Source organism: Python bivittatus, unplaced genomic scaffold (genome assembly GCF_059951505.1).
Source record: "Python bivittatus isolate LINGU-HERP-01145 unplaced genomic scaffold, Pbiv_v1 ctg000700_np1212, whole genome shotgun sequence".
NCBI classification, from domain to species: Eukaryota; Metazoa; Chordata; class Lepidosauria; order Squamata; family Pythonidae; genus Python; species Python bivittatus.
In genome coordinates this window covers 86,140,580-86,165,970 of record NW_028277098.1, presented here as the reverse complement: position 1 = coordinate 86,165,970, position 25,391 = coordinate 86,140,580, and the positions used below count along the sequence as shown (strand labels likewise).

General features: G+C 39.1%; 1 protein-coding gene across 1 annotated transcript; it reads left to right on the top strand.

Annotated features, from left to right (window-relative positions):
• The first annotated feature begins 315 nt into the window (after positions 1 to 315).
• Positions 316 to 24,852, top strand: LOC103064367 (opsin-5-like). Its single transcript, XM_007432491.1, has 5 exons — positions 316 to 403; positions 8,959 to 9,121; positions 10,353 to 10,480; positions 21,006 to 21,334; positions 24,265 to 24,852. The coding sequence occupies exons 1-5, from the start codon at positions 316 to 318 to the stop codon at positions 24,850 to 24,852; spliced, it is 1,296 nt and encodes a 431-aa protein (XP_007432553.1).
• Positions 24,853 to 25,391: the final 539 nt, after the last annotated feature.

The following is a 25,391-nucleotide window of genomic DNA, read 5'->3' as shown; positions in this document are numbered from 1 at the left end:
TATATATTAGCATATTTTATTATTAAATGTACAAGGCCATAATCAAGTAAGATTACCACAAATTGGATGGCTCAGCCAGTTTTTATTATCTACCAGTTGCACAACCCAAATCAGTGCCAGCATCCATATGTACAGTTCATCTTTTTCTTCGCTGCAGTGTGCTTGCAATCCCACAGTTGACTTGGCTGAAGCTGACAGCCAAGAAGAAACACAGTACCTCTGGACAATCATTCTATTTAGGAATGGAGGGTTGGATGATCCATACTGACCAAACCGATGCTGACTGGCAATTGCTTGCTTTTCTGTTTTCTGCAGATGGAAAATGCCTCCAGTGCCCCAGTGTTCTTGTCAACCTTATCTGAAGGAGAAGATCTGATCTTTGGAACCCTCTATTCATTCTTTGGTAAGGGGAGCTTGGGAGAAAGGGAAGCATTTTTGCAAGAAAACAATCTGGAGATTCTTTCACCCTGCTGGATGAGGCCCAGGCCCGTCTTACTCTCAATCTCATCCCCTTTTAAAGCCATTCGAGTTAGTGGCCATTGTGGCAATACATTCCATAGGTTCATAATCCTATCAACTTCACTGCAAGCATTCTCTTTTGTAAAAATATTCTGGGATTTTGGAATTTGCTTAAAGATGTGTATTATTTTCTTGCAAGCGCTTAGCTAGTTGGCATGGCTGGAAAATCACAAGATTTTAAAACCTGTTGGGTCAGGGAAATGCTACCTAAGAGAGCATCCAGAATTTCAAATTGTTTAGGAATTAAAATGCAGGCATCAGGTATACAGTGTTTTTTTATTAAAGCTTGTAATATATGGATAGCAAGTTCCCTTCCCTTCACTCCCTGCCTATCAGCCCTTCAGGCTATACATTTCAGTACACATCTCCATCTCAAGCAGAAACACGTGGTTTGGGCATGTATTCAACAAGCAGATCCCCTTTCAGCAAGAAAGAAACATGGTTAGTATTTTTAAAGATCAAACAGAAGTTGCTGGACAAGAGGCTGGAAACCAGTGACCTTTACCATTTCCCCATCTCAAATTTAAAATAGTATTTGCAGGAAACACGATTTTCAGGTAGCATAATTGGCACAGAGGCAACATCTGTTCTGAGGATTATCTATTCTTTAGAGTGCAAGGGAAAAGTTAACTAAGGATGGCACTAAGTTTAATTTCTTTTCTGTGTCTAACTTATGATGTCTGTTATTATGTCTGTTAATACTTTATGATACTTATGTTCTCTGGACCATCAGAGTTACTTCATTATCAGTAGATCTACCAACTTGTGTCTGCCAAGGCTTGTACATTGTCCTTTATAGTATTTCTATGGAGAATTCATTTCAGTGCTCTCTGTTTAAAATGGCTCTATATTTTTCCCCTTTGCCATTAAATGTTTTACAAAGGGTTACTTAAAGAAAAAAAGGTATTTTTACATTCTCTCTTTCTCCTTTTTTAAAAATAATTTTATTTATCACTTCTGGGAGCGGGAGATCTGATTCCCTTTGCCACTCACCTCACACTACAGGCCTAGGATGTGATGTTATAGAATTTATTTCATTTTTATTGAGTTTATTTTCCTACCAGTTGCTAGTGAGACATACTGGCTGTGGGGTCCTTGTCTGCCCCACACACCATATTTGAACAGGTAAAAACTTTGTCCTGAAAGATAGGTGGTGGCAGCAGTAACTACCAGGCAGCTCCAAGAAGGTAGGGCCAAGGGACATATAGCCAGAGGGGAAGAAGGTCCAAGACCTCCAGTCTTTCACTCAATGGGCTCGGTTACTCTAGGCATGTATAATCCTAAAGTATAATCATTTATAACCATATAAATGATGCAGTAAAGGTTTTTTGGAATTCACAGAAGTGTGAGTGCAGCATGTCCTTAAAGCAGCTGCATTTTTCAGGTCTCTGAGCTAGTCTGAAAAAAGACACAGCTGCTTTAATGAGTTAACTCATTAAAGCATCCACTTTTTAAATCAACTTATTAAAACAGCCATATCTTTTTTCCCAGGATCCTTAAGTATTTTCTTCCAAATCTTTTTTCAGCACTGAAAAACTTAATTCTTATATGTTTAAAATATTTATAGATTGTTTTTTAATCCTACTCATTCATAAGTCAGCAGATCTAGCATCAGCACAGAGCATCCTCAGGCAACTAGCAGGCCTCATAATAAATACATTGTTCCAGATTTTTCTTTAAACAATGTTTACCCAGCGCCTTGATCAGCAACAGGCAGGTAGCATTGTTCCAGTGCAGTCTGATGGATTTGGCACATTTCCCTGCAATTAAAAAACTTGTCTATTATTGAGAACATCTGAGCTAGCCTTCTCCCTGCTATGCTTGTTTTCTATATATCCTGCAAATTCCCCGCCTAATGTAATTCAGAAAAAAAAAAATCACCATTCAATTCTGCAGATTGCAAATAAGTTGATCAGTAGACATTCCTCCTTCTGAAAAAAACAGCATTCCCAGCAACTCTGGTTACAACGAAAAAGTGGGGCAAATCCACTGCATCGAGTTAGAACTGGGTGAATAGTACTGCATTCGAACTGAAACTCAAGGCACATAATCCCAGCCATCTGCTTTCCCAGGGACTTGTCTGTTTCAACCTTCCAGATGCAGCGGGGGAAATTAATCAGTGTCAGTCCTGTCTGCTTCTTGGAGATGCTTAATGATGCACTGAAAAAGGGATCACTGCTGTCAGAGTGAAAAGAGATTGATGGTCCCTTGGCAAAAATAACTTCTGAAATGAAGGGATCAACCTGGGAGTCTGGTCAGGCAAGCAATCCAGATCTCAGGACACAGTCAACCAGGTCCCACATTTCTAGTGTCAACATCTAAAGTGGAAATATGTGGAAACATTTAATGGGGTATGCCATAAAAGTTATTAAGGACATCCATCTTCAGGAAGATGCTGCTCTGGCTGATGATGATGATGATGATGATGACAATGACTATTTTTACTTCGCCTTCATGTAGAACATCTCGGAAGTAAATTTCTTTGTACTCATAATCAAATCACTCTGATCAGGGTCACGTGGTCTATTCAATTTCTGTCTTGCTTTTAAGAAATTCTATATTCATATTCTGCAGCAAGCACAGCTGAATTCTATAGTCTGCATGCATTAGTAAAACTGATGGAATCTGTACAGCTCTTTTCTGGCCTAATTTTGTACATAATGTATTACTTTTCCACAGCCAACACAATTTAATATATAATACTAGCTATAACCTTTCCATCCATCCCAGACCCCTTTCTTCTTTTTCTTTGTCACTGCTGAGCAGCCTTTATTCTCAATTTCAAATTCTCAAGTTCTTCCATTTGCCTTTCCTCTTTGCAAACTCATGTACCTATACTCCTAGTCAGCGTAGTGGGATATGACTTGTAGGGACTTGAATAACATTTCAAACTCCTGAAGGGAACAGACAGCAGGCTAGCTTGAGAATCACAGGGAAAGTTATACTGCATACAACCCTTGCTGCTCTTCTTTCTACCTCTACACCTCTAATCCCTGCCATCTCACTCAGCCTAATGGTAGGGTCAGTCCTGGAGATGCCCACCACCTCCAAGCATTTCTGATGGAGGATCAGAGAAGTATATTCAGTAACTTTTCAAACTGCTTTTCCAAAGTGTTCCACAAATGTGCTCTAAATAGCTATCACTTTTTGGCCAAAAATAGCACTGTCTGACTTTCTGCTACCAAGTCAGAATTAGAATGTGAGTTTGACTATATTGTGCTAACTGGATGAAAAAAATGGTTCGAAAGAGGAAAGTTTCTCCAACAGTCATTGAAGTTTGTTTGATCTCCCATCTCCTCAAATGATTCCTTCTTCCTGCTGACCTACATTAATTTGTCACTGACCACCAAACCAGCCTTTAGCAATCATCTTGACACACTGAGCCCAATTGACAAGATCCTTGCAGCACCAGTCCATGCTTTCAGTGTATTCTGACGTCAGTCTCAGCAAAAGACAGGCTTCCTCCAGGGAATACTTTCCGTATCAGGCAGGCAAGCATTGTACTTTGTCTGCTTGACACTTTAAGAAAAGAGGAATGGACAACCTTATCCTTGAAAGGCTCTAAGGGCACAAACACTTGATTTCATAGGAGTTAAAGATGAAGGATGTCAACGTGTTCATGTAGTGTGGAGTGCACTCTGAAACCAAAGTCCATTAACTGTGTGACAAGTATGTTGATTACTGTAAAGCAGCCTTAACTGTTGCTTTCCAGCTGTATTGGGAACTACAGTTCCCAAATTCCTGGCCATCAGCTGGAGGGCATGAGATCAGAGAAGGCAGGCATCTTCAGATTTGCCCATGGTCATAATGGATATCTCAGCTGCAGAAATTTTTACATACAGAATTCCAGTGACTACTTGGAATGGCAGTTCTATGAACAGATGATCTTATTGGATGACTTTTTGTAAGACTGTGTTCAGGTTCTATAAGAGTGGAGGACTGAGGAAGGTAGTCTGCTCCAGTCATCTGATAGACTATTGGGTTTTCTGAGGAAGTCTGGGGAATTATCCAATAAGCTTCTAGGCAGTTCCATTACACATCTTGCTAACCTCTGGAAGATGGCAGTTGCAAGGCTGTGGGATGAGACTGCCCCCAAGCCATCTCTCCTCCCTCACAGATCCCGATGGACTCATTGGTTTACTGAGGAGCCACTGGAGATTAAGTGAATGAAAAATACCTAGAGCAATCAGGGAAGGAAACAAAGAATGAATGTGACCGAAACCAGCTGTATACCCTCATTCAGGATTATACCATGGTGACAGTAACAGTGAAACGTGTATACTTCTGTGCCCTTACTGTGTTTGCAAACTCATATCCAGCAGTTCTGTTCAACATTACCTGCTCCTTTTTGTGAAGAACATCCTCCTGCAGGCTGCAGTGACATGTTTGCAATGTTCTTAGCAGATGTTTATTTGTTTGTTATGCCATACTGTCTCAGTCCTCATAGAATCTAGCGAATTTGCATATGTTAAAATAGCAAAAAGAATAAAATTACAATGGCTGGTGTGGGTCTTCCGGGCTGTGTGGCCGTGTTCTGGAAGTTTTGTTTCCTAACGTTTCGCCAGCACCTGTGACCGGCATCTTCAGAGTGCAGGAGCACAGACAGGAGCAGTTCTCTCTGTGTCCAGGGTGATATGACCCTTTTGTGGGTATTTATAGAGATCTGGGGGGGGGGTGAAATGGGGGGATTGGGGGTGTGTATTGGGTTACTGAGTGGCTGCTTGTTTTGGTGTCAGAATCTCTGTGTATCTTCCTGGGGATTAGGCAGGGTTTTTTCTTCTATTGAATTGTTAACGAGGAGCTGCTGGGGGTGATTAGCAAGTTCATTGTGTGAACTGTTCACATGTCCTGGTGGTTGAGCTGAGTTTGTTTTGACCTTTTGCAGGCTGTATTTTTCAGGATTGGTAGCCAGGTTTTGTCGATTTTTAGACTCTCCTCTTTTTTATTGAAACTGTGCTGGTGTTTGTGAATCTCAATGGCTTCCCGGTATAGCCTGGTATAGTGGCTATTGGTGTTGTCCAGTATCTCTGTGTTTTCAAATAGGATTTTGTGTCCAGTGTGCTTGAGAGCATGTTCAGCTACTGCAGATTTTTCTGGTTGCTGTAGTCTGCAGTGTCTTTCGTGTTCTTTTATCCTGGTATGGATGCTGCGTTTTGTGGTCCCGATGTATACTTGCCTGCAACTGCATGGTATGCGGTATACTCCTGCAGCAGTGAGGGGATCCCTTTTGTCTTTTGCTGATTTTAGCGCTTCTTGTACTTTGCCCGGAAGACCCACACCAGCCATCGTATCCCGGCCGTGAAAGCCTTCGACAATACAATAAAATTACAATTTAAAACCCTTTAACAAAAGGAGCAAGTCTACGGTTTGGAGATCTTCTTGGAATCATGGCTCTTCCCAGAACAGCAGGTAGATGCTGTAGCCAGGGATACACCAACTGCAGATCTTTCTGGACTAGGAAGCCCTAATAACAATGACTCATGCCCTTATCACCTTCCGCCTAGACTACTAAAATGTACTCTACACCGAGATGCCTTTGAATTTGACCTGGAAACTTCAATTGATCTAAAGTACAGCAGCCTGAGGAGTAGCAGATTTAGCCATATAACAGCAATGCTATGACCACTGTACAAGTGACCAGTTTGCTTCTGTATCCAATTCAAAGTGCTTTTTATATTTCATATAAAGCCCAACATAGCTTAGCTCCTGACTGTTTACAGGACTGTCTCTCCCAGCAAGATTCAGCCTGTCCTGTGTATTGTTTTAGAAAAGAATGCTGAGGGTCCCCATCTCACATGAAATGAAGAGACGTGGACCCCAACAGCTTGCCTTCTCAGTAGCTGCCTCCTGAGGTTTGAACATCCCTAACCCCATGACCTTTAAAAAGGCTTTTACAACCTGGTTATTCTGCAAGATTTTATTCATGTAGTGATTGATTGATTGATTTCATTAGATTTAGATGCCATCTGAATCCAAGCAAAATTAGGGGAGCTAATGATGGCAGGCTCCTGAAATAGTAGGGTTTTGTGTTGAATATGTTACATTATTTTTTTTGCATTTTATTTATTTTGCTGGATTGTAAGCTGCTTTGAGCCCAAGTTGGTAGGCAATATATTGTATGAATAAAATAAATAAATATATTTTGGGGAAACACCCAGACCTTTACCACTTCCACTTCCTTTTGAAGGCCATTTTCCATGTCTGTTTTCCAGTTTTCCCATCAGAACAGCATTATTAATTTACTTGCAGCTCATCCAGGATAATATTACTATTATATCTGGGCTGCAAAAATCTGGATGACCACTACATGGTAGAAAAGAGATATATTGAGTGGGCATCTGGCTTTATGCAACCTCAGATATGGTAGACCTACAGGATAAATTTTCTGCTTATCAAAACCAAAAGAAATCTGGCTCAACACTCTTTATATTACACTTTAATAAACTTCCAACTAAGTGAATAAGGAATTAGTGAGCCCAAAAAATTATGAAGAAGAAACATGAATATATAGATCCCATTTTTTCAAGTGAAGTGATTTATACTCAGAACTCCAATGCATATGGAGTAAGAATGAGCCACAAAGGATTTGCGATGAGATAAAATCACTAGAGCAGTTATATTCCATCTTCAGCATGATACTGTTATCATAATATTTAATTTGCAACCCAATCTATCAGGCAGTCATTCCAAATGCCCAGAACCTGTCCTTGGAGTAATCAGGGCCTCCTTTGTGAATTACATAGGAAAATGCTTTTTAAATGAAATTAGCATGACTTAATGGAAAAGGAAAATCCTAGGCATTAAATTTTAATTACCAGTGTTGTCTCAACTATGTTCAAACAAAAGAACATCTTGTCTCTGTAGCTTCAGTTGCATAATCTTTTTTCCTTTCTTTTGCTTCTTTTATCCACACAATATATTATTGGATAAATAATTCTATAGGAAAAAGATGGTAATGATGGATAGATGATAGAGAGATAGAAAGAAAGAGAGAGAGAGAGTTGGGTAGATCTTAGTTTTCATTTATCTCAAATCAGTAGAATAAATCTCAGCCAGAAATGGTTGCAATGACTGTTTAATTAGAATGGAGCTTGCAACTGAAACCACTCAAACACTATTCTTTTCAGCATATTTCAGTGAGGCACTGATTCTTTCTGAAAGTTAATTGAATGCTACTTGAAGATATTGTGTGATTAACATAGTTTTGGCCAAAGGGCCAAATAAAACAAACTTTTATAATTAACAGCTATATTATTCACATTTTATGGGAGCTGAAGTCCAACAGAGCTGGGGGCCCCATGTTAAGAAAGGATAGAATAAGGAAATGGACATTCAGACTGAGTTGCAATGGTGTGCATCAAAAAAACTTGGGAAATTCTATAGGATCAAATATGAGAAACAGATTTCTAGTTATTGTACTGGATAGGCTCTGTGAAAATTGGCTCAGATCCCACAGCAAACTTAACTATGTTAAGTGGGGAGGAGGTAATATATTGTGGGAACACCATAAATGAGTTAATTGATTTAGTCAACTAATCTCCAGGGGATTAAATTTAGTCCAAAAGAAACTGAATCATCTACAGCAGTGTTTCTCAAACCTGGCAATTTTAAGATGTGTGGACTTCAACTTTCAGAATTCCCCAGCCAGCTGTGCTGGTTGGGGAATTCTGGGAGTTGAAGTCTACACATCTTAAAGTTGCCAAGTTTGAGAAACACTGATCTACAGGGTTAAATTAATTTTATCCAAATAGTTATGTGATGGAAATATCTAAATCTGTCTGCATATACAGTCCTCCAAGAAAAAAGGTTGGAAAGAAAGAGTGGCTGAAAAAGCAAGACTCTCCATTATATGACTCAAAACCAAGTCCTTGCAATATTGAACATATGTTTCAACACTGCCTCATCATGGGGATAGGCTACTAATTTCATGAAGCCTCATCTAATTGTCCTGATTCATGGTTTTAAAGGGTATCAGAGAAAGTAAATGGGGACTCTGTATTTCCAAAATGGTAGATTTTAATTCAGTAATGATTTTGTATTGCCAGAACCAGTAGTAAGGATGTTTGACTGGGTTAGTGGCTGTATTAAACATACTGTATTATGGGAACAGAGCCATATTCTTGCAAAGAAAGAAACAAGAGAAGATTCAGGCTATAAACCAATTCTCCCCATCTAATGCCTTTCAGATATGTTGGGATTACACCTCCCAAAACTCCAACCCAGCCTAACCAGTGGCACCCCTGGAGGATATCAGGTTGGGAAAAAGTGCTCTAAATATGTGTAAACTTCATTATAATTATCATGCCTATATAATGGATTGCAATTAGATCTATGTATAGATGCAGCTCTTATACAACTCATAACAGTTTATAGATATAGTGGCTGAATATGTCATCTTCTTTCTCCAGGTCCTAAGTCACAATTTCGGTTTGCTTTCAGGTGTAGTGTCTCTCTTTGGAAATTCACTCCTCCTATGGGTTGCCTACCGGAAGAGAGCCATCCTGAAGCCTGCGGAATTCTTTATTGTGAATCTTGCCGTCAGTGATATAGGCATGACTGTGATCCTCTTTCCCCTGGCCACACCATCCTTCTTTGCACACAGGTAGTTACATCCATCCATCCATCCATCCATCCATCCATCCATCCATCCATCCATCCATCCACTGCAATTAATACAATTGGATTTCTTACTTTTCTTCAGAAGATCAGTGTGGTTTCCATTGACTTCTAATATTTTTCTTCTTATTCTTGTACAACTTTTGCTTAACTTCAACCGTGCTGTAACCAAAACATCAAGATTTAATATAGGCATTCAATTTTGAAGCTCTCAACAATATTTTCATGCTTAAAAATCGGATACAAGGGAGAAACAGATTGCATCTAGAGCAGAGAAAGGTAGAGTTTAGCCATTTCCTCTATGACCTTCTCATTTTTTATACCTTCCATTAATTATATGGGATAAAATAAAGGACTTTGGCTGCTTCAGGATGATGGGAAATGTAGTCCCTAGATGCTGTATCTGGAGAGTTCCAAGTTAGGGAAGAGAATCAAATGATGCTCAGGCAGAGGTTTCCAAGCCAAGTCAAGCAGGAGTCATGGACAGATTTATTTATTTATATTTATTTACTTATAAAATGTTTAAACTTCCTTAATCTTAAAATACTTTAGGTGGTACACAAAGAGCAATAATAAAACCAATGCAATAATAAATACATAGGAATATAATATTGGAGTTAAATATTATATTAACAATTTCACATCAACTTATCTGGCACTGATGATTCCTACCAGTTGGGACCCGAACATGTTCCAGAATAGTCATCCTTTTGGGAGAATTTTGAGAGTGGGAGAATTTTGAGAGTGGTCTGCATGGTCATCTGCAAAGCACCTATTTATTAGAAGGTAAACCATTAAGATTACTCTCCATCATCTCCCAAATTTCCTGGGATGGTTTTTACAACTTCAGCCTACCTTTATTTTTTTTCTGGACAGGTGGACACACTCCATTCAGGATACTGAACTTTAATCACCCACTATCTTTTTTCTCTAACAATACTTGGGCTCTTCATGGACTCCATTGGCATGGTTAGGAAAAGAGAATAGTGCTTTGCTTTATAGCATATTAACTTTTCCATTTTTTCCAAAAAGAATCTTTTAAAAAATGTGATAGATAGCATGGCAGTGATAGACATCAAAGATGCATGGATGGGCACATTGATGTCCATTGGCCATATACTGGGGATCTTAGGTGCTAAAGTATCTCCAATTAGAATACTGGAGACATAATTCCTCCTGGTCCAATCATTTATCTTCCCATTATCTCTTTTTTCTAGGTGGCTGTTCAACCATGCCATGTGTATCTTCTATGCCTTTTGTGGAGTTCTCTTTGGTCTGTGCAGCCTCACCAGCCTGACAGCACTGAGCACAGTTTGCTGCATGAAGGTCTGTTATCCAGCATATGGTAGGTGGTACATGCGGCTTAAATGCCGTTCTCTTGCTAACTATCTCAATCTGTGTTCTGTTTGTCTATCTTCTTGACCCTTGTTTCATCATCCCAGCTCTTTCACAGGGTTTCACCACCATGGATCTCTTAGCAACATCTCTCTTTGGAGGCCTTTCCATTAGAGAGCCTATTCTTCAAGCATTTGAAATTGCAGTAATTAGCATAAGGAAGAAGAAAAAAACCAGCAGCTTCCCATTTTCCCTTTTCATTTGCATATGTAGATTAAACCTCAGCCTGTCTGCTATTTTGCATCCAACCTGTAAGTTCTAAGGATGTGACAGAAGGAGGAGGCAACTTATTTTTCATCCCTGCCAATCCCTGGGGTATTTTATAGTTTTTCTTCTCTTCCCACACTCCTGATCAGTTTGTAGCATCCAGACTATATGCAGACACTTGCTACACCACCAGAGGAAAGCGTTCGATTCATGATGAAGAAGTGAAAAGCCAAAATTGGTCATACCAAAAAATGTTTTGATGGGAGAATCACAGAATTGAAAAACTTAAAAAATTCTCTTGCGAGGGTCACTCAGTGCTATTCTCTCTGAACAGCAATTCAGGCCCATGTAGCAGCTTTCCTCAATATGGCTCCTCTCACATTACTCACCAGCCAGAAAGAGAAATCAGTACAAATCACTGAAAGGAAAATAAACAAATTCCAAATGTACATGGATTCCTTGTATCCTTCTGCAAGACTTAACACACACATTCTTTAAAACTAAGCAGCATATATAATCTTTGGAACAAATGGACTGAAAAAAAAATATAGTACAAATAGAGGAACTGACTCGATTTGCAGGCAAACTCTGGGAATTGCATTGTCCAATAAATTTCTTCCAAATCAAGCTGGAATGAACAGCATCGGTCCTTCGTCAGTGTCCATCCTATGCTATGTATGATACAAGACTTGTTTATCCTCATTAATATGCATCAATGTATTTTGGATACATTTGTAACAGGAATGGAAAACCTGACTGGATCAGAAGGGCTGTACATTCTATGGGCTGAGTTTAAACTGAGGAGATGATGTGCCTTTACACAAATCATCACAAAATAGAAAACGTTCTATATAGTAAAGCTGCAGAGAGGTCCAGAGAAGTGGACAAAATGCCCAAAACAGCATTTTGCCAGGGCGACCTAAACTCTGCCCTTTCATGTATGTGACATTCCAACACGAGTACAGTAGTAGTGGAATTTGTGGCACAGTGTTGCTTTGGCCATTTTGCCCTCTCTTGATCAAAAACAGAATCACTGATCCTGTGTTTTGTATAAACATATCTAAAATTAAATAATCTAAATGTAACAAATGCCCTAGCCCTTGCTTGTGTTAAATGAAGTATTTAAAACCTTGCTGGATAAAAGCTATTGAAGGACCAGAAAGATGGGCATGACTGGGGGGAAAAGACCTAGCAGGTGCTAACCTTAGTTAATTCAGTTGATTGCAATTTAAATAAATCATGGCTACGTGTGAACCATCTCTCTCTTTCTCTCCTAATTCAGTTTCCCTTTTATACCCCAGTTCTTAGCCTGGCTGGATCAGGTTAGTACTTAGATGGGAGGCCAGCAAGAAATATCAGAGCTATACACTAGAGTGGAAGTTGAACATCCTGGGAGAAGTCAGTGGTGAACCACTTCCAAATCCAATTTCACTTGGGGATGTTGATTTCTTTCAACTATACTTTGGAGTTCCTAGTGATTGATTTGATAGGATCCTGAGGAAAAATTATAAATATTGGCACACAAGTTGTAGAGAAAACATGCTGAACAAGCACAAGGACCTTTCTTTCCAGCTGCTCATCCTTTTGTTACTGTAGACCAGCCTTTCCCTAACTCTGAGCCATCTGGGAATGGTGCCGCAGACCCCATTTTTGATCCAGCCCAGTCGCTGTCAAAAGATTAGGAAATATTGGGGAGGGGGGAAATGTAGCCACATAAGCACAATTCCTACAGCTAACTCCAAAGATCTATTAAGTGAAAAAAATACTGTAGGAAGATGCTGGCGTAACAAACACACTATATTGCTATTATATCATTATTTATAGTAGTATACATGTTACTTTCTTTTTTTAAATCTATCATGGTGAACTTGATTTACGCAGCCAAGATGACACTTAAAGGGCCATTCTTCCAAATTACAAAGTTGACTGGAAAAAGGGGGGAAAAGCTGAAGGCTAATTTTAGCTATTAGCCAGCAGCCACCAAGCTGCCTCTCCTCCTTGTGCAGTTTTGGTTTGTCTTCTGAGTACCATGAAATAATTTTGTGACCTCAGTAGCTTATCTTTTCTTTAATGCACTTTAGCCTTTCCCCACTAGGCAATGAGTAAAGTCAGCATATCTCAAATTGCTTAGTTTCAAAGAGATGTTATTCCTACATATCTGAAGACTTGGACTGGGGCGGGGGGGGGCAGACTTTTAAGTCTTTAAAGAATCAAAGTGTTTAAGATTTAAGCAGGGGATAAAAAGGGTGCAAAGAAATCCCAGTTTATCTGGCATACACTGACTTTTATGACACAAATCCCAATTTATAGAAGTTTGATTTTTGATACGATACAAAACCTCTGCTGTTTTTTCACTTTACATTTTTAAATACAGAGTTCTCTTCCACACATTTAAAAAAAGAGATTTACCAATTACAAATCAATCTAAGAGTAGATTTTCAATCTGAAAATGATAGACTTCTTTTTTCTTAAAAATAAAATGACACAACTGGTATTTCCTCATAATTTCAACCAGTTCCTCAACTACTTTGAACATTTATTTTTGCTTCTTGCCCTCCAACTTTCTCAGCTTGGGATTTATACTTGATTAATCCTGTCACACTGTAGACTGTTCCTTAATTATAAGCAACAAAAAGTCTTGTAGCGCCTTAGAAACTATGGCTATAAGGAGAGAGATGACTGTTTGCCAGACCATTTGCATGCATACATATATGTGCTGAAAGGAAAGCCCTCCAATGTAACCTCTCTGTGCCAACATGACCCAGTCTAGAAAGGATCTGTTGGTATAAAGAGTGTTCATGCACACAGCCTTACAGGGACTGGTTCTGATATCCACTGAATCCACAAACGTCAGGGTGGAGCAGAGGGTCTGCCAATGGTTAGAGCATAATCTACCTTTCTCTTTAGATTTATTTCATACACAGATACACACACATATAGAGTCAGTGAGTCAAAGCATCTATCTACCAGTATGCACTGGACCAGCATGGTAGATTATGGTCAATAACCTTCAGTGAAGAGGCCTGAATCCTGCAGTGGGTTGAACTGAGATAATAACAACAGTACACATCCTCTGCCTACTATATGTTTAAAGAAAGGGTGTAGAACAATGAGTAATTCTACTGTTTATTGTGTAATTAAAAAAAGAGATCATACAAAGGAACTTCAGTGTTCCTCAAACTCTCCAGAAGTTGTGTTCTGCAACCAGCCAAAAATCCTAGTTTGTGTACATGCAACATGGGGCATAACCAATTACTAGCATGCCTATAGATCATCCTTCTAATCTGTCACTCATCCAATGTATAAGACTACCACTGAAGGTAGCTAAGGGAGTTGTGAAACATGGTGAAATAGACTAGTTCCAAATTGGCAAAGGAATACAACAAGGCTTCATACTCTCTGCCTATTTATGTAATTTATATGCAAAACATACCTGTATACTAGAAATGTTGGATTGGAAGAAGATGAGCATGGATTTAAAACTGAAGGAAGAAACATCAGTAATCTGTGCTATGCTGGTAACCCCAGTCTGATTTCTGAGAATGTAGATAATCTTCAGGGCTAGTAATGAAAATTGAAGAGCACAGTGAAAAAAATTGAACTACGATTAAATGTAAAGAAGGCTAAAGAAATTACAATAGATACAGCCACCGTCCTCAGAACTGACAACAAAGACATTGAAGTGGTAGACAGCTTTGCTTTTTAGGATTGATCATCAACAGCAAATGATCCAACAGTCAAGAAATACCCCTCATGGGTAGCACTTGGTAGGGTTGCAATGAAAGCCTTGGAATGATGGATCTGTGCCAACAAACATTAGAATTGTTCAGGAATTGTTTTTCCTGGGACATTCTATGAATGGAAGACTTCTAGACTTGGAAGAAATAGGGCACAATTGAACTTTGGTTCTGGAGAAGCCTTTTACCATGGACAGCCAGAAAAATGAATCATTGAACAAATCAAATCAGAATTCTCATGCAAAGCACTATTGATGAGGCTCCAACGATTATATTTTGGATATACTATATCATGCAAAGATCCAGTTCCCCTAAGAAGTCTATAATTCCTGAAAAGCTGAAGAAAAAGGAAGAAGCTAACTGCAAGGTGGATGAATTCAATTACAAGAGCAATGAATGCATCACTAAGAGACCTAAAAGGCTCAACTGAAGACAGATCGTTCTGGAGAGAGTCTATCCATATAGTCACTAAGAGCTGACACTGACTTGATGGTACTTAATCAATCAATGGAGTTGTAAACCAACACATCTGGAAAGCATCAAATTGAGGAAGGCTGCTTAAGATGATACATCTTTTTTCAAATATGATGGGTGTATTCACACTTTACAAGTTACGAATAGTAGCCCTAATTTACAGCTGCAACCCCAATATACAATTTTAAAGCTACCCAGGTCTCTATTAAGGCAAGAAGGAGAATGCCAGAAATTTTAATAAACAAGTGTTTATTCTGACAATGCACAGGCATTAATTTAATTAATCAATTAATTAAATTTATTTAATTCCCCATTAAATTTGCTCAGGATTATATTCACAAATCATCATTATCCACAAATAGGCTACTGTGAAAGATTTCAGTAGCATCCAGCACATAATCATGCTACCTATGCCTTTCTAGAAATCTTCAGGATCCACGCTTCCTTTAGAACTGTATCCTTCGGCTGCCCCCTGTGGTCCCCTAAGGAATCTAATTCAGCAGAAACATCAAGGAATCTTAACATCCTTAAAGAATAAACAATAGATAGTATACACGCAAGCATCAAATGCAATGAATTGTAATCCTTGAAGACCTATAACATAATAGGCTCCTTCTAACCTAAGTTTAGGAATAGATTTGTCTTTAAGGTGGCATAAGATCCTATAGTGTTCCTCCATACACACAATCAGAATGTGTTTTCTTTGGTTTTGGCTTATTGTAGAAATCCAGCTATTGAGGTAGCAGCTTAGAGTAGTACAGTCTGTAAATGTCTGCCTTAATCCCTAAATCTTAGTGCAATGTTTAAAACCAGAGTATGGTTGTGTTCCCATGCCATGTGTAACTTGATAAGTAAATTAACCCCTTTTCTTGCTTAATACAAACTACTGAACTATAAACCCACCAAATGAGGGGTTGCAGAACATACTTAACACATTGGTTAAAGTTAACCTATCTTAATATATTGTATAAATGAAGTCATTATTTCTTGACTGTGTTTTTCCTGTTTCCTCTCTACAAAATCCTCTCTAGCAATAAATACCATGTTTCTTGGGCCCTACTACAGTACGTTGCAGAGACAGTCTCCTTACAATATGTTTAACCAGCAAAGTAGTCCTAGCAGTCCTTAGCATGAAATGCTAAATTTGGAATTAAACTTGGTGTTGGTGTTGGTGAATAGCTTGGCATTTTGTGCAAACCCAAACCATTTGATTAGTTTATGGTTCAGTGTACTGTGAACTCAGAAAATGTGTGAATTCAGGAATCAAATTAAGGGTGTTGTGCAAATAAAGTCATAGATTGTTGTCATTCTGCCATCACAGGAAAGCAAAAGTGTAGTTGCGTAACTCTTTCCAGAGGGGTTAGTCCATGGCAATGAAACTACTATGAATCTTGCACCACTCAAAGAATAGCAGATGTATTGTGGCAAAAATATTTGCGGATATTGTAACATGAGTCTTAAGATGCTCTAAGATTCTTTGATGTTTCTGATAAACAAACTACAGATCCATCCGCTTATCTCAACTTGATTCCAAAGAACTTCTTTACTTCTGGCTAGCAAATCTAAAACAGGACAAAGTGAATAAAGCCAACATTCTATTGTAATAGGTAGGTCAGCATCAATATTTATTTATTTATTTTATTAAACTTGTCCCCGCCCATCTCTCCCCAATGGGGGACTCTGGGCAGCTCACAACATATTAAAACAATAAATAGATATACAATTAAAATTTATAGTTATTATATTAATATGGGGGTATGCCTGGCTTTATAAAGCAGGCACTGATGTGTCCGCTAAGATCATTCACCTTGAAGTAAATGGAAGTTACTTTTGCATACAGAGAGAATACAGTCTTCAAATCCCAACCTTTTGATCAGACCTGACATTACAGGTAATGTGTCAAAAGGGCTTCTGAAAATATTGGCTAGTGCAGCTTGACATGTCCATGCAAATATGTAATTTCGTGCTCTAAGGGCTGTTTGTTGGAGTGTTTGCTTGCTACAGCTTTTTGCAAGAAGGCAGAGGAGACAGCCATGCATACAAATAGTGCTTTAAAAAAAATCTCCAGCAGTTCTTTGAAAAAAGGTCATTCAGGCATGATGTAAATCTCAAAACCTAAAAAGCTAAATCTTTTCCCTTGGTAGTATGTTACTGTTTCCTGAGATCAAATTATCTGTGAAAGAAGAACTAAGAATAATAGTTATTCTAAATAATGACACTGGCTGTGAATGTAAAGGCAGAAATAGCTTCTAAAAAGATAAGGCCAACAACAATCCTTGTAAGCTAACAGGGGTGTCCTCTGGGAGGGGCGGGGGGGGGGTCAAAAAAGTAAAAATGGTACCCACAACCATACAAATCAAAGCCTTGCCCTTTTTTACCTGCATTGTGATATTCCAGTCACACGGTTGTGGCTCTGATCACTTGGTTGATTCCCTCTCACTGGATACTTTTTCCCAATCTGACATGTATTCCAAATCATAAAAATGCTTTGAAAGTCCAGAACTACATGTACAAATTATCGTGTGCAAATACTACACAGATGTTATTCCCCTTTTGTAGTCATCTCACCTAGTCTTCTTAGGCAGCAGAAATATTGACAGGTGGAGTTCTTAGTGCTCTCTGAACTTCGTTTGCTTGCAGATATTTCTTTACCCAGCTGGGTAACATCATCAGTGTGAGTGAGTGTGGGTTTTGCTGCCTGTTTATAGATAGTCATTTGCCATGCCAGTTTTATTGTTAGCAAACAACCAAGCTTAGAGAGCACCAAGAACTCCACGGTTCAATCCTGAGCTACAGATATTCTCTTTGGTTGGAATATTGATAACTGATTAATCACCAGATCCCTTATGGACCCATCCAGCCATTAAAGCTGAGTGAAGATAACCTCTTGAAGGTGCTGCTTTTGAAAGACAGTTACTGTGTGCCAACCAAAGAGACAGTTCTTCAAACAGCACCCTACGTATGGACTTCACTCCTTTCATTACAGTTTGTGCTGAGTCTAGTGAACTTCCAGGGTCAACTCATGACCAACCAAGTCACCCCGATTTAGGGCTGAACCCACAGGGTTGTGTTATTTAGAGCACTTCTATCATTCTCAAGGTCTTGCTTTGTGGTTTTAACTTCTGTGATTTTACATGGCTTTCTGTTTTGTAATCATGTATGGTTTTATTGTATGGTTTTCTCATCTCTTGCTTTGGAATTATTTAGTGAAAAGACAGCCAGCTAAATGCTTTATAACAATTCTTTATAATAATGACTGACAGAATCCTATGGCATTTTCAGTGGCCTCCCATTGAATAATCAACTGTGAGGGTGGGGGAAATGTTCAATCCCATTTGCTTTTTTCCCAGATCTTACTTATGGAGCCCATCCATGGAAAAAAGGCAAGATAAAAAGATAGGATCCATAAATACAATCCTGACCTCTACCTCCAGTTCACAGAATTGGATTGAAGAAAGCTACTGTTTTACTGAACTCAATAGGATTCACTTCTCAGTAAACATGCATAGAGTTTGAGAATTTGGTTTTGTAGGAATAAATCAGACCAGCTGTAAGAACTGGCTCAAAAGTAAAAAAAAAAAAAAAAGCAGCAGCAGAAAAAGAATCTGATGTTAAGTATTAATTTGCTGTTGATTTCGTGTTGATGCTCCTGGATCCAAAACAAAAAGAAACATAACTAATTTTAAATCAGTTATGTTTTGATGCTCCTGGTTTAAAATATATAATAGGGACCTACTATAGGAAGCTGCCTGGTACTGATTCAGATTACTGGGTCATTTAACTGAGTATAGTCAGAACATACCACCAGTGGCTTAGACAGAAGATTTTCCCAATCCTATTGAAAGAGGGACTTTTGTACGCAAAGCTCGCTTTTGGCCGCATTTCCCTGGATAATATATACCCATGACATAACAATAGATGCTGTTTTATGAATCAGCAATGAAAAGACTAGAGGAAGTGTGAGGCTAGGCTGAAGCTGCCATAACTAAAGATTAAGCAGGCATGTAAACAGAGAGGACAAAAAGACAGGAATCTTGTCCAAAAGATCCCTTCGGGGACGTAGATAAGAAGGCAACAAGTCGATAAGGAAACAAAGGAAAAATGTCACCTGAACCAGATAAAGGAACCTGGGTCTAAGCACATGGAACCCCCCCCCCCGCCCAATCCCATCAACAGCTACCAGACTTGTATATTAACCATGCAAGAGTAGCTGCCAATCTTGTGAATCAACAAAGCAAGGACTTTGGGGGATAAAAAAGGGTCCTGAAACCCGCCCACTCCTTGAGTCATCTTTGGATCCAGATTGGCAGCCTAGTTGAGAAGGCCGTGGGTAAGCGTGGGTGAGGGTGTGTGCACATGTGAGAAACAGCAAATATATATTATAACCAGTAAAGTTTTGCTGTTACTTGAAATTCACTGGGTCTCCATGTATTTCAAGGAACCTGTTGTGCCTCAGTGTTTGGCTGAAAGTGATTTGTGTGTGTCCTTAATTATTTCCCAGCTGTGGACCAGGGCTGTGTGTCTTGTCTGCTCTAGCCACATCTATCTGGGGGTAAAAACAGGTAGAAAGCAAGGGGACCCGACAAGATCTGTGTACCTCAACAGGCTGTGAGTGTGTGAGTGAGTGACCGTAAGCCAAACCTGGCAGTGTGTGTAACAAAAGTCAATTTTGAATGACTCATGCTTGAATTTTCATCACAATTCTTACAATGCACAAAGACACATTCACAATTCACCTGCATATGTGTACAACCTGACTCTGCTTTTAATAGTTTCTCCATTTTTACCTTTAGTGATACTTCTGGATGCATTTCTCTTTGTACAACTTCTAGGTCTTCTCTCTCCTTTGTGTCTATAAAAGAGAGCAATGGCCTTCTTTTGTAACATTCACTCCATAAAAGCAACCTCCATAACATGCATATTTTATAGTATATTTCTCACATATTGGGGAAGGGCTATAGTGTAGAGGTAAAACATGAGCTGTGTCTACAAATAGTTCCAGGTTTCCTCCCTGATATTTCCAGGGAGAATTAGTGTAGAACTATATAGCCAATGGCAGAGGTGTCCCTAGGGTATGGTCCAAAATGTCAAGATGGCAGCTGTGAGGGTCTGATCAAAGTGAGACACACAAAACGTGGGTAGACACACCATCGCAGCTGCCATTGCAACTTTTTTTTCAAAAGAACTTTACTAAATTTCAACAAAGAATAAAATATAAGGAAACAGAAAAAAAAAAAGGATTGAAAAAGGGAAAAAATCAGGAAAAGAACAAAATTGAAAGTGCAGAAAAGAAAAAGGGAAAAGGGAAAAAAGGATAACTTCCGACTTTCTGTGGTACAGGTACAAATATATAATACATTCACCTCTTACTCTAATGTTTAAACTAATACAAAGTGTTTCTATAACCATAAAGAATATCAATCATCAAAACCCAAAATTAAAGTTTCATTTCTTTCAGTTTCAAGCAAAAAGTCCAAAAGCAATTACCAAGTAGAAACAAAGCCAGTCAAAGTCTTTTCTTGAATCAAAGTAGTCAGTTTCACCATCTCCACCAACTCCATTAACTTCACTATCCATTCTTTAGTTGTAGGTACAGTATTTGTGGGTCCTTCCATGTCTGTACATATAAGAGTCTCGCTGCTGTTATCATATAAAGAAATAAAGTCCCATGTTTTCTTTCAATCTGTTTATCCACCGTACCTGAAAGAAAAACCTCTGATTTACAGCTGCCATTTTAGGACCACATCCTGTGGACATCCCTGGCTCATGGTTTGACTTGGTAGGAGATAGTTTCCCTCATTGCCCCTATTAGAAGATCTTATACTTTTATCCCAAGACATTTCAGCTAGCACTGTTGAAAATGTAACTTCCCCAAATTCTCACTGAGCTAAAAAGTAAAAATCAACATATTTCCATCTACATTTTAGATTGTTCACTTTGATTATGCTGCCCTGTCCATTTTCTTGTTCCATTTCAGGCAAAGAATCATTTAATCAAATAAGCAGACTGTCTTACTGGGAAAAGCTCTGACCTGTCTCCCTCCCTCTCTTTCCTTAGGCAATAAATTTTCTCCTCCATATGCTGGAGTCCTGCTAGTGTGTGTCTGGATTTATGCATTCATCTTTGCAGCGGCTCCTCTGGCTGACTGGGGCAGTTATGGACCAGAGCCCTACGGGACTGCTTGCTGCATCAAATGGAAAGCTTCAACCAGGGAAGCCAAATTCTACATCATGGCCCTCTTTGTCTTCTGTTACATCATTCCATGTATCCTGATACTCATCTCCTACTCACTCATCCTTTGGACTGTGAAAGTGTCCAGAAGAGCAGTGAGACAGCATATGTCACCCCAGAGCAAACACAACAGTGTCCATAGTCTAATTGTCAAGGTAAGGATTGAAGCATAATGCAGATAGGTTTATGATAGCCATACGGAGACAGGATTTTAAAAAAAATCTCTTTGTTTTAGTAGCTTTATATTCTGGGTGTATTCTTTTTCCACAAGAAAGGGAAATATGCCCAAGTAGTATCTTAATTTGCTGACAAAAACTACTGCTTACTAGCTAATATCATTCCAAGTTTCATCACTTGAATGATGCTATATGGTGAAATAACTGTGCAAGATCAGTCTCTCAGTTCCAGCTTAAATCCTGGGCTTCGGTAGCTAATCTAAATATATCTTCAAAAAAGCGTGCATCTGTGACCAGTGCAAATTACATAATTCATATCATTTGCAAAATGATGTCATGATGTGTGTGACATCATTCCCCACCCCCACAGACATCTGTGATTGCTTAGCCCAGTGCCTTTCCTCACTTTTTGGCTATTATGAAATTGCTATGCAGGGTTCAAGGCATATATATATTGAGTTTATACATTGCTATAAGTCATGTTTTGCTTAAACATAGTCTAAGCAGTAATTGGCTGAGTTTACATAGCATATATCAATCATAAACCCTGTTTTACAAACCATAAGGCTTAGATTCACAAAACATTCTGACCCAAAAGGAAACAAACTATATTATGCATTAGTGCAATGTACAAATGATGTCCTATAGTAAAAGAATTAAATAATGTGTAACTGTAGAATTAATGGACTTTTAAAAAAATTATTTACTTAGCTCTTCCAACATTGAGAGTCTCCTGATTATGCTGTTGCATGAAACTGAATATCTCCGACTCAAAATCTTGCCCTAATAGCACCACTAGACTTAAAAATTGAGGGAAAAAATTATATAGGCCCTTTCAAAGTATCCAAGAAATATCTTGATGATTTAACAAGAGATGATGGCCAAAAGGCAAAAAGAAAATGTGGAGTGGAAAGCAAGCAAGCAAAGCATTTAAGAGGCCCAGATATATAGATCACTCTTCAAACGCTACTTGAATAACAAATGCTGCATGCTTAAGTGTCTTGGGAAATACAAAGCATAAGGAAACATTGATGGCATGGTACAATGGATCCCCAAACAGTACATAAGTCTGTTTTGAAAAGAGCTTGTTCTTCATCAAGAAAACCACAACAGCAGCAAAAGTTATGTCCATGCTGCTACTGCTGTGTGTCTAAAGAGAGCCTACAGTGCAAAGCAGCACATAAATGTCCTGACAGGGGTGTGAATGGGGAAAAGCAGGAGGGTGTCAATCTGCTTAGAAAGCCACTCTTAATCTTACCTACCTTCAGTGGTAGCCCTGCTGCTAACCTAAATGCAGCCACTGCCCTTTCTTGGCAATATTTGTTCTTTCAGAATCCCTGGGGATCCTGGTATCAAGAATCTTCGATTCAGAGAATTTTTTTTTTAAATTGCTTCCCCCACACAAATGCCATTGGAGGGTGGGGGTGGCATAATGGATCAGGCACGGCAGCAGGCAAAGATAAAATGAAAAAGAGTTCTATTACATCAGGACGATTTGCTCATTCATGTTGCACGGCTGTCTGTCACGATGTGACAACTTAATTTAACTGTGTATACACCTTACCCTCTTGATCAGCAAGCAGTATGTCAGCAGCATATCACAGCCTGCTTATCTAAAGAGAGGAGAAACTCCAGGGCTTGTTTATCATCTGGTTGAATGCACTAACCAATTCACCAGTTCAATTAATTAACTCATTAATTACAGGCTAATTAAATATATGCGCAAACAGCATATTATTCTGAGCTGCAGTAAATAGTTTCTCTCCAGAAGTGCGGTAGAGACTTACTTATCTTCTGGCAGCTAAATCTCTTGAGTACAGAATGATGCTATGATGATGCTATTCAGTTGCAACACATTGCTTAGCTCTGATGCAGTCCTGCTGTTATAGGAGAGGCAACTAAAAAACATTGGAAGGAGGCAATAGCAAGTGCTTCCATACTGTTGCCAAGAAAATATGAATATCTCCATATAATCACTAGGAGTCCATTTTGACTCAAGGGAGATTTTAGCTTATCTGTTAAAAAAACACAGCAGAATCCCAGGCATAGGAAATGCAGGAAGCTAATTTTTCTACATTCAATACATTACCTGCAAAGATAATGACTTGTCCATATACTACAGTGTAATACTAAGCTAAACTAGGAAGGAAGGAAGGAAGGAAGGAAGGAAGGAAGGAAGGAAGGAAGGAAGGAAGGAAGGAAGGAAGGAAGGAAGGAAGGAAGGAAGGAAGGAAGGAAGGAAGGAGGGAGGGAGGGAGGGAGGGAGGGAGGGAGGAAGGATCTGAAATGAAGGACCTTCCATTTTTTGTCACAGAAAAGGCTATGTGGATATTAGAATTATTCCCCATTGTCTGGAATGGATTGTAGCAGATTAATGTGGTTGGATGTATCTATATAACATACTTAATGGTTGACTCACCTTTTTTGCTAGAGAACCCTAGGAAACAGAGAGCCTTAGGAAGATTGTCCATTTTTAATGGAGATCTCTCAGTACTATCATTACACAACTGTACTCTGTAATGTTTGAGGAAGTCCTGGGAATTGAATTCATTTAAAACTAATCCATATTTGTAACAACTATGACCATAAGATATTCAACAGAGCTTGTAAGGCTTCTGCACTGGTATGCCACAAAGCTCACCATTCAACTAGCTTCTACTGCATAAACTTAATCAAATTTAAAAATGCCTCAGCTATAGACTTGGGTCACATATCACATTAAGTCATTGCTTGCTTAACCATGATTTATTGTATAAATTATAATTGGCTTTACATATCATATCAACTCAAACCAATCAAACCGCACTCTACCTTATTGCAATGTATGAACCCCCTTGCAGAATCTTAAAATGAAGGAAAGCATAGAACATGCTACCAATTTCATCTTGGTTGTTCCCTCTCTCTTCCAGCTCAGTATTTCCGTGTGTATTGGATTTCTGGCTGCTTGGACCCCCTATGCCATTGTGGCTATGTGGGCAGCATTTGGTGATCCCAGCAAAGTGCCAATCCTGGCCTTTGCCCTATCTGCTGTCTTTGCCAAGTCCTCGGCCACCTACAACCCTTTGGTGTATCTGCTCTTCAAGCCCAACTTCCAGAAGTTCCTTTCCAAAGACCTCTCATTCTTCCAGGCAGTGTGTGCAGTCTGCTGTTGCAGCCGCTCCAGGGTCATCACCCTCCAATCCTTCCACACACGAGATGGCCGGGCTTCCATGAGATTCTCTACCGCTTTCACCGACCATCGTGGATCCTGCAGGAACTGTTCTGACACTTTTGAATGCTTCAGCAATTACCCCCGGTGCTACAGACTCACCCAGAAGTCTGACCCAGCCTCGAAGACTAACCGTCTTGCAATTCTGACAGATGGAAGAGCTTGCCGGCCGAGTTTTAAGCGAACTGTGCAAGTCATGGTGCTCATGACCAGAAAAAAGACTGGAATAGGGACTATGAATGTGGCAGGAGATGTTCTGCCTTCAAACATTGTGAGAGATCTTATGTAAGCATGGTAAGAGGAAAGGGTTCAAAGGCAGGGGTAGGTCTTTTCTACCTAGGTCTACCTTCCCCAATCTAAAGCTCTCCAGATATTTGATTTATAATGTTCATCACCTCCAGCTAACATGGTAAGGCTGGGAAAGTTTTTTTTTTAAATTTCTATCTAAAAATTCATCTTTTATCCTTATGTATCATTGTTCCCAAAGTGTTCTTTGAAATTAGACAATACTGCAAATCATACACATTTTTTTATAGGTGTAATTTTGTATCAACAATTTTGCATCTGTAAGAAAAAAGATCCATAATGCCAATCCCCAAACAAAACAAAACATAATCTATCAGTCCTTCTGGTATTTATGACATCAGAGTACTACAAACTGCGGTATGGCTGAAATGCGTGGATAGGTCTCCACTTGTTCAATCTGTACTGTACTGTGAATTAGTTGCATAGCTCAGTTTCAGTCAATCCACGCAGTTGACCCTGAAGGCAGGAATAATTAATTGCACACATAATTGGAGTGCAAAAATTTTAATCCAATCAAACTAC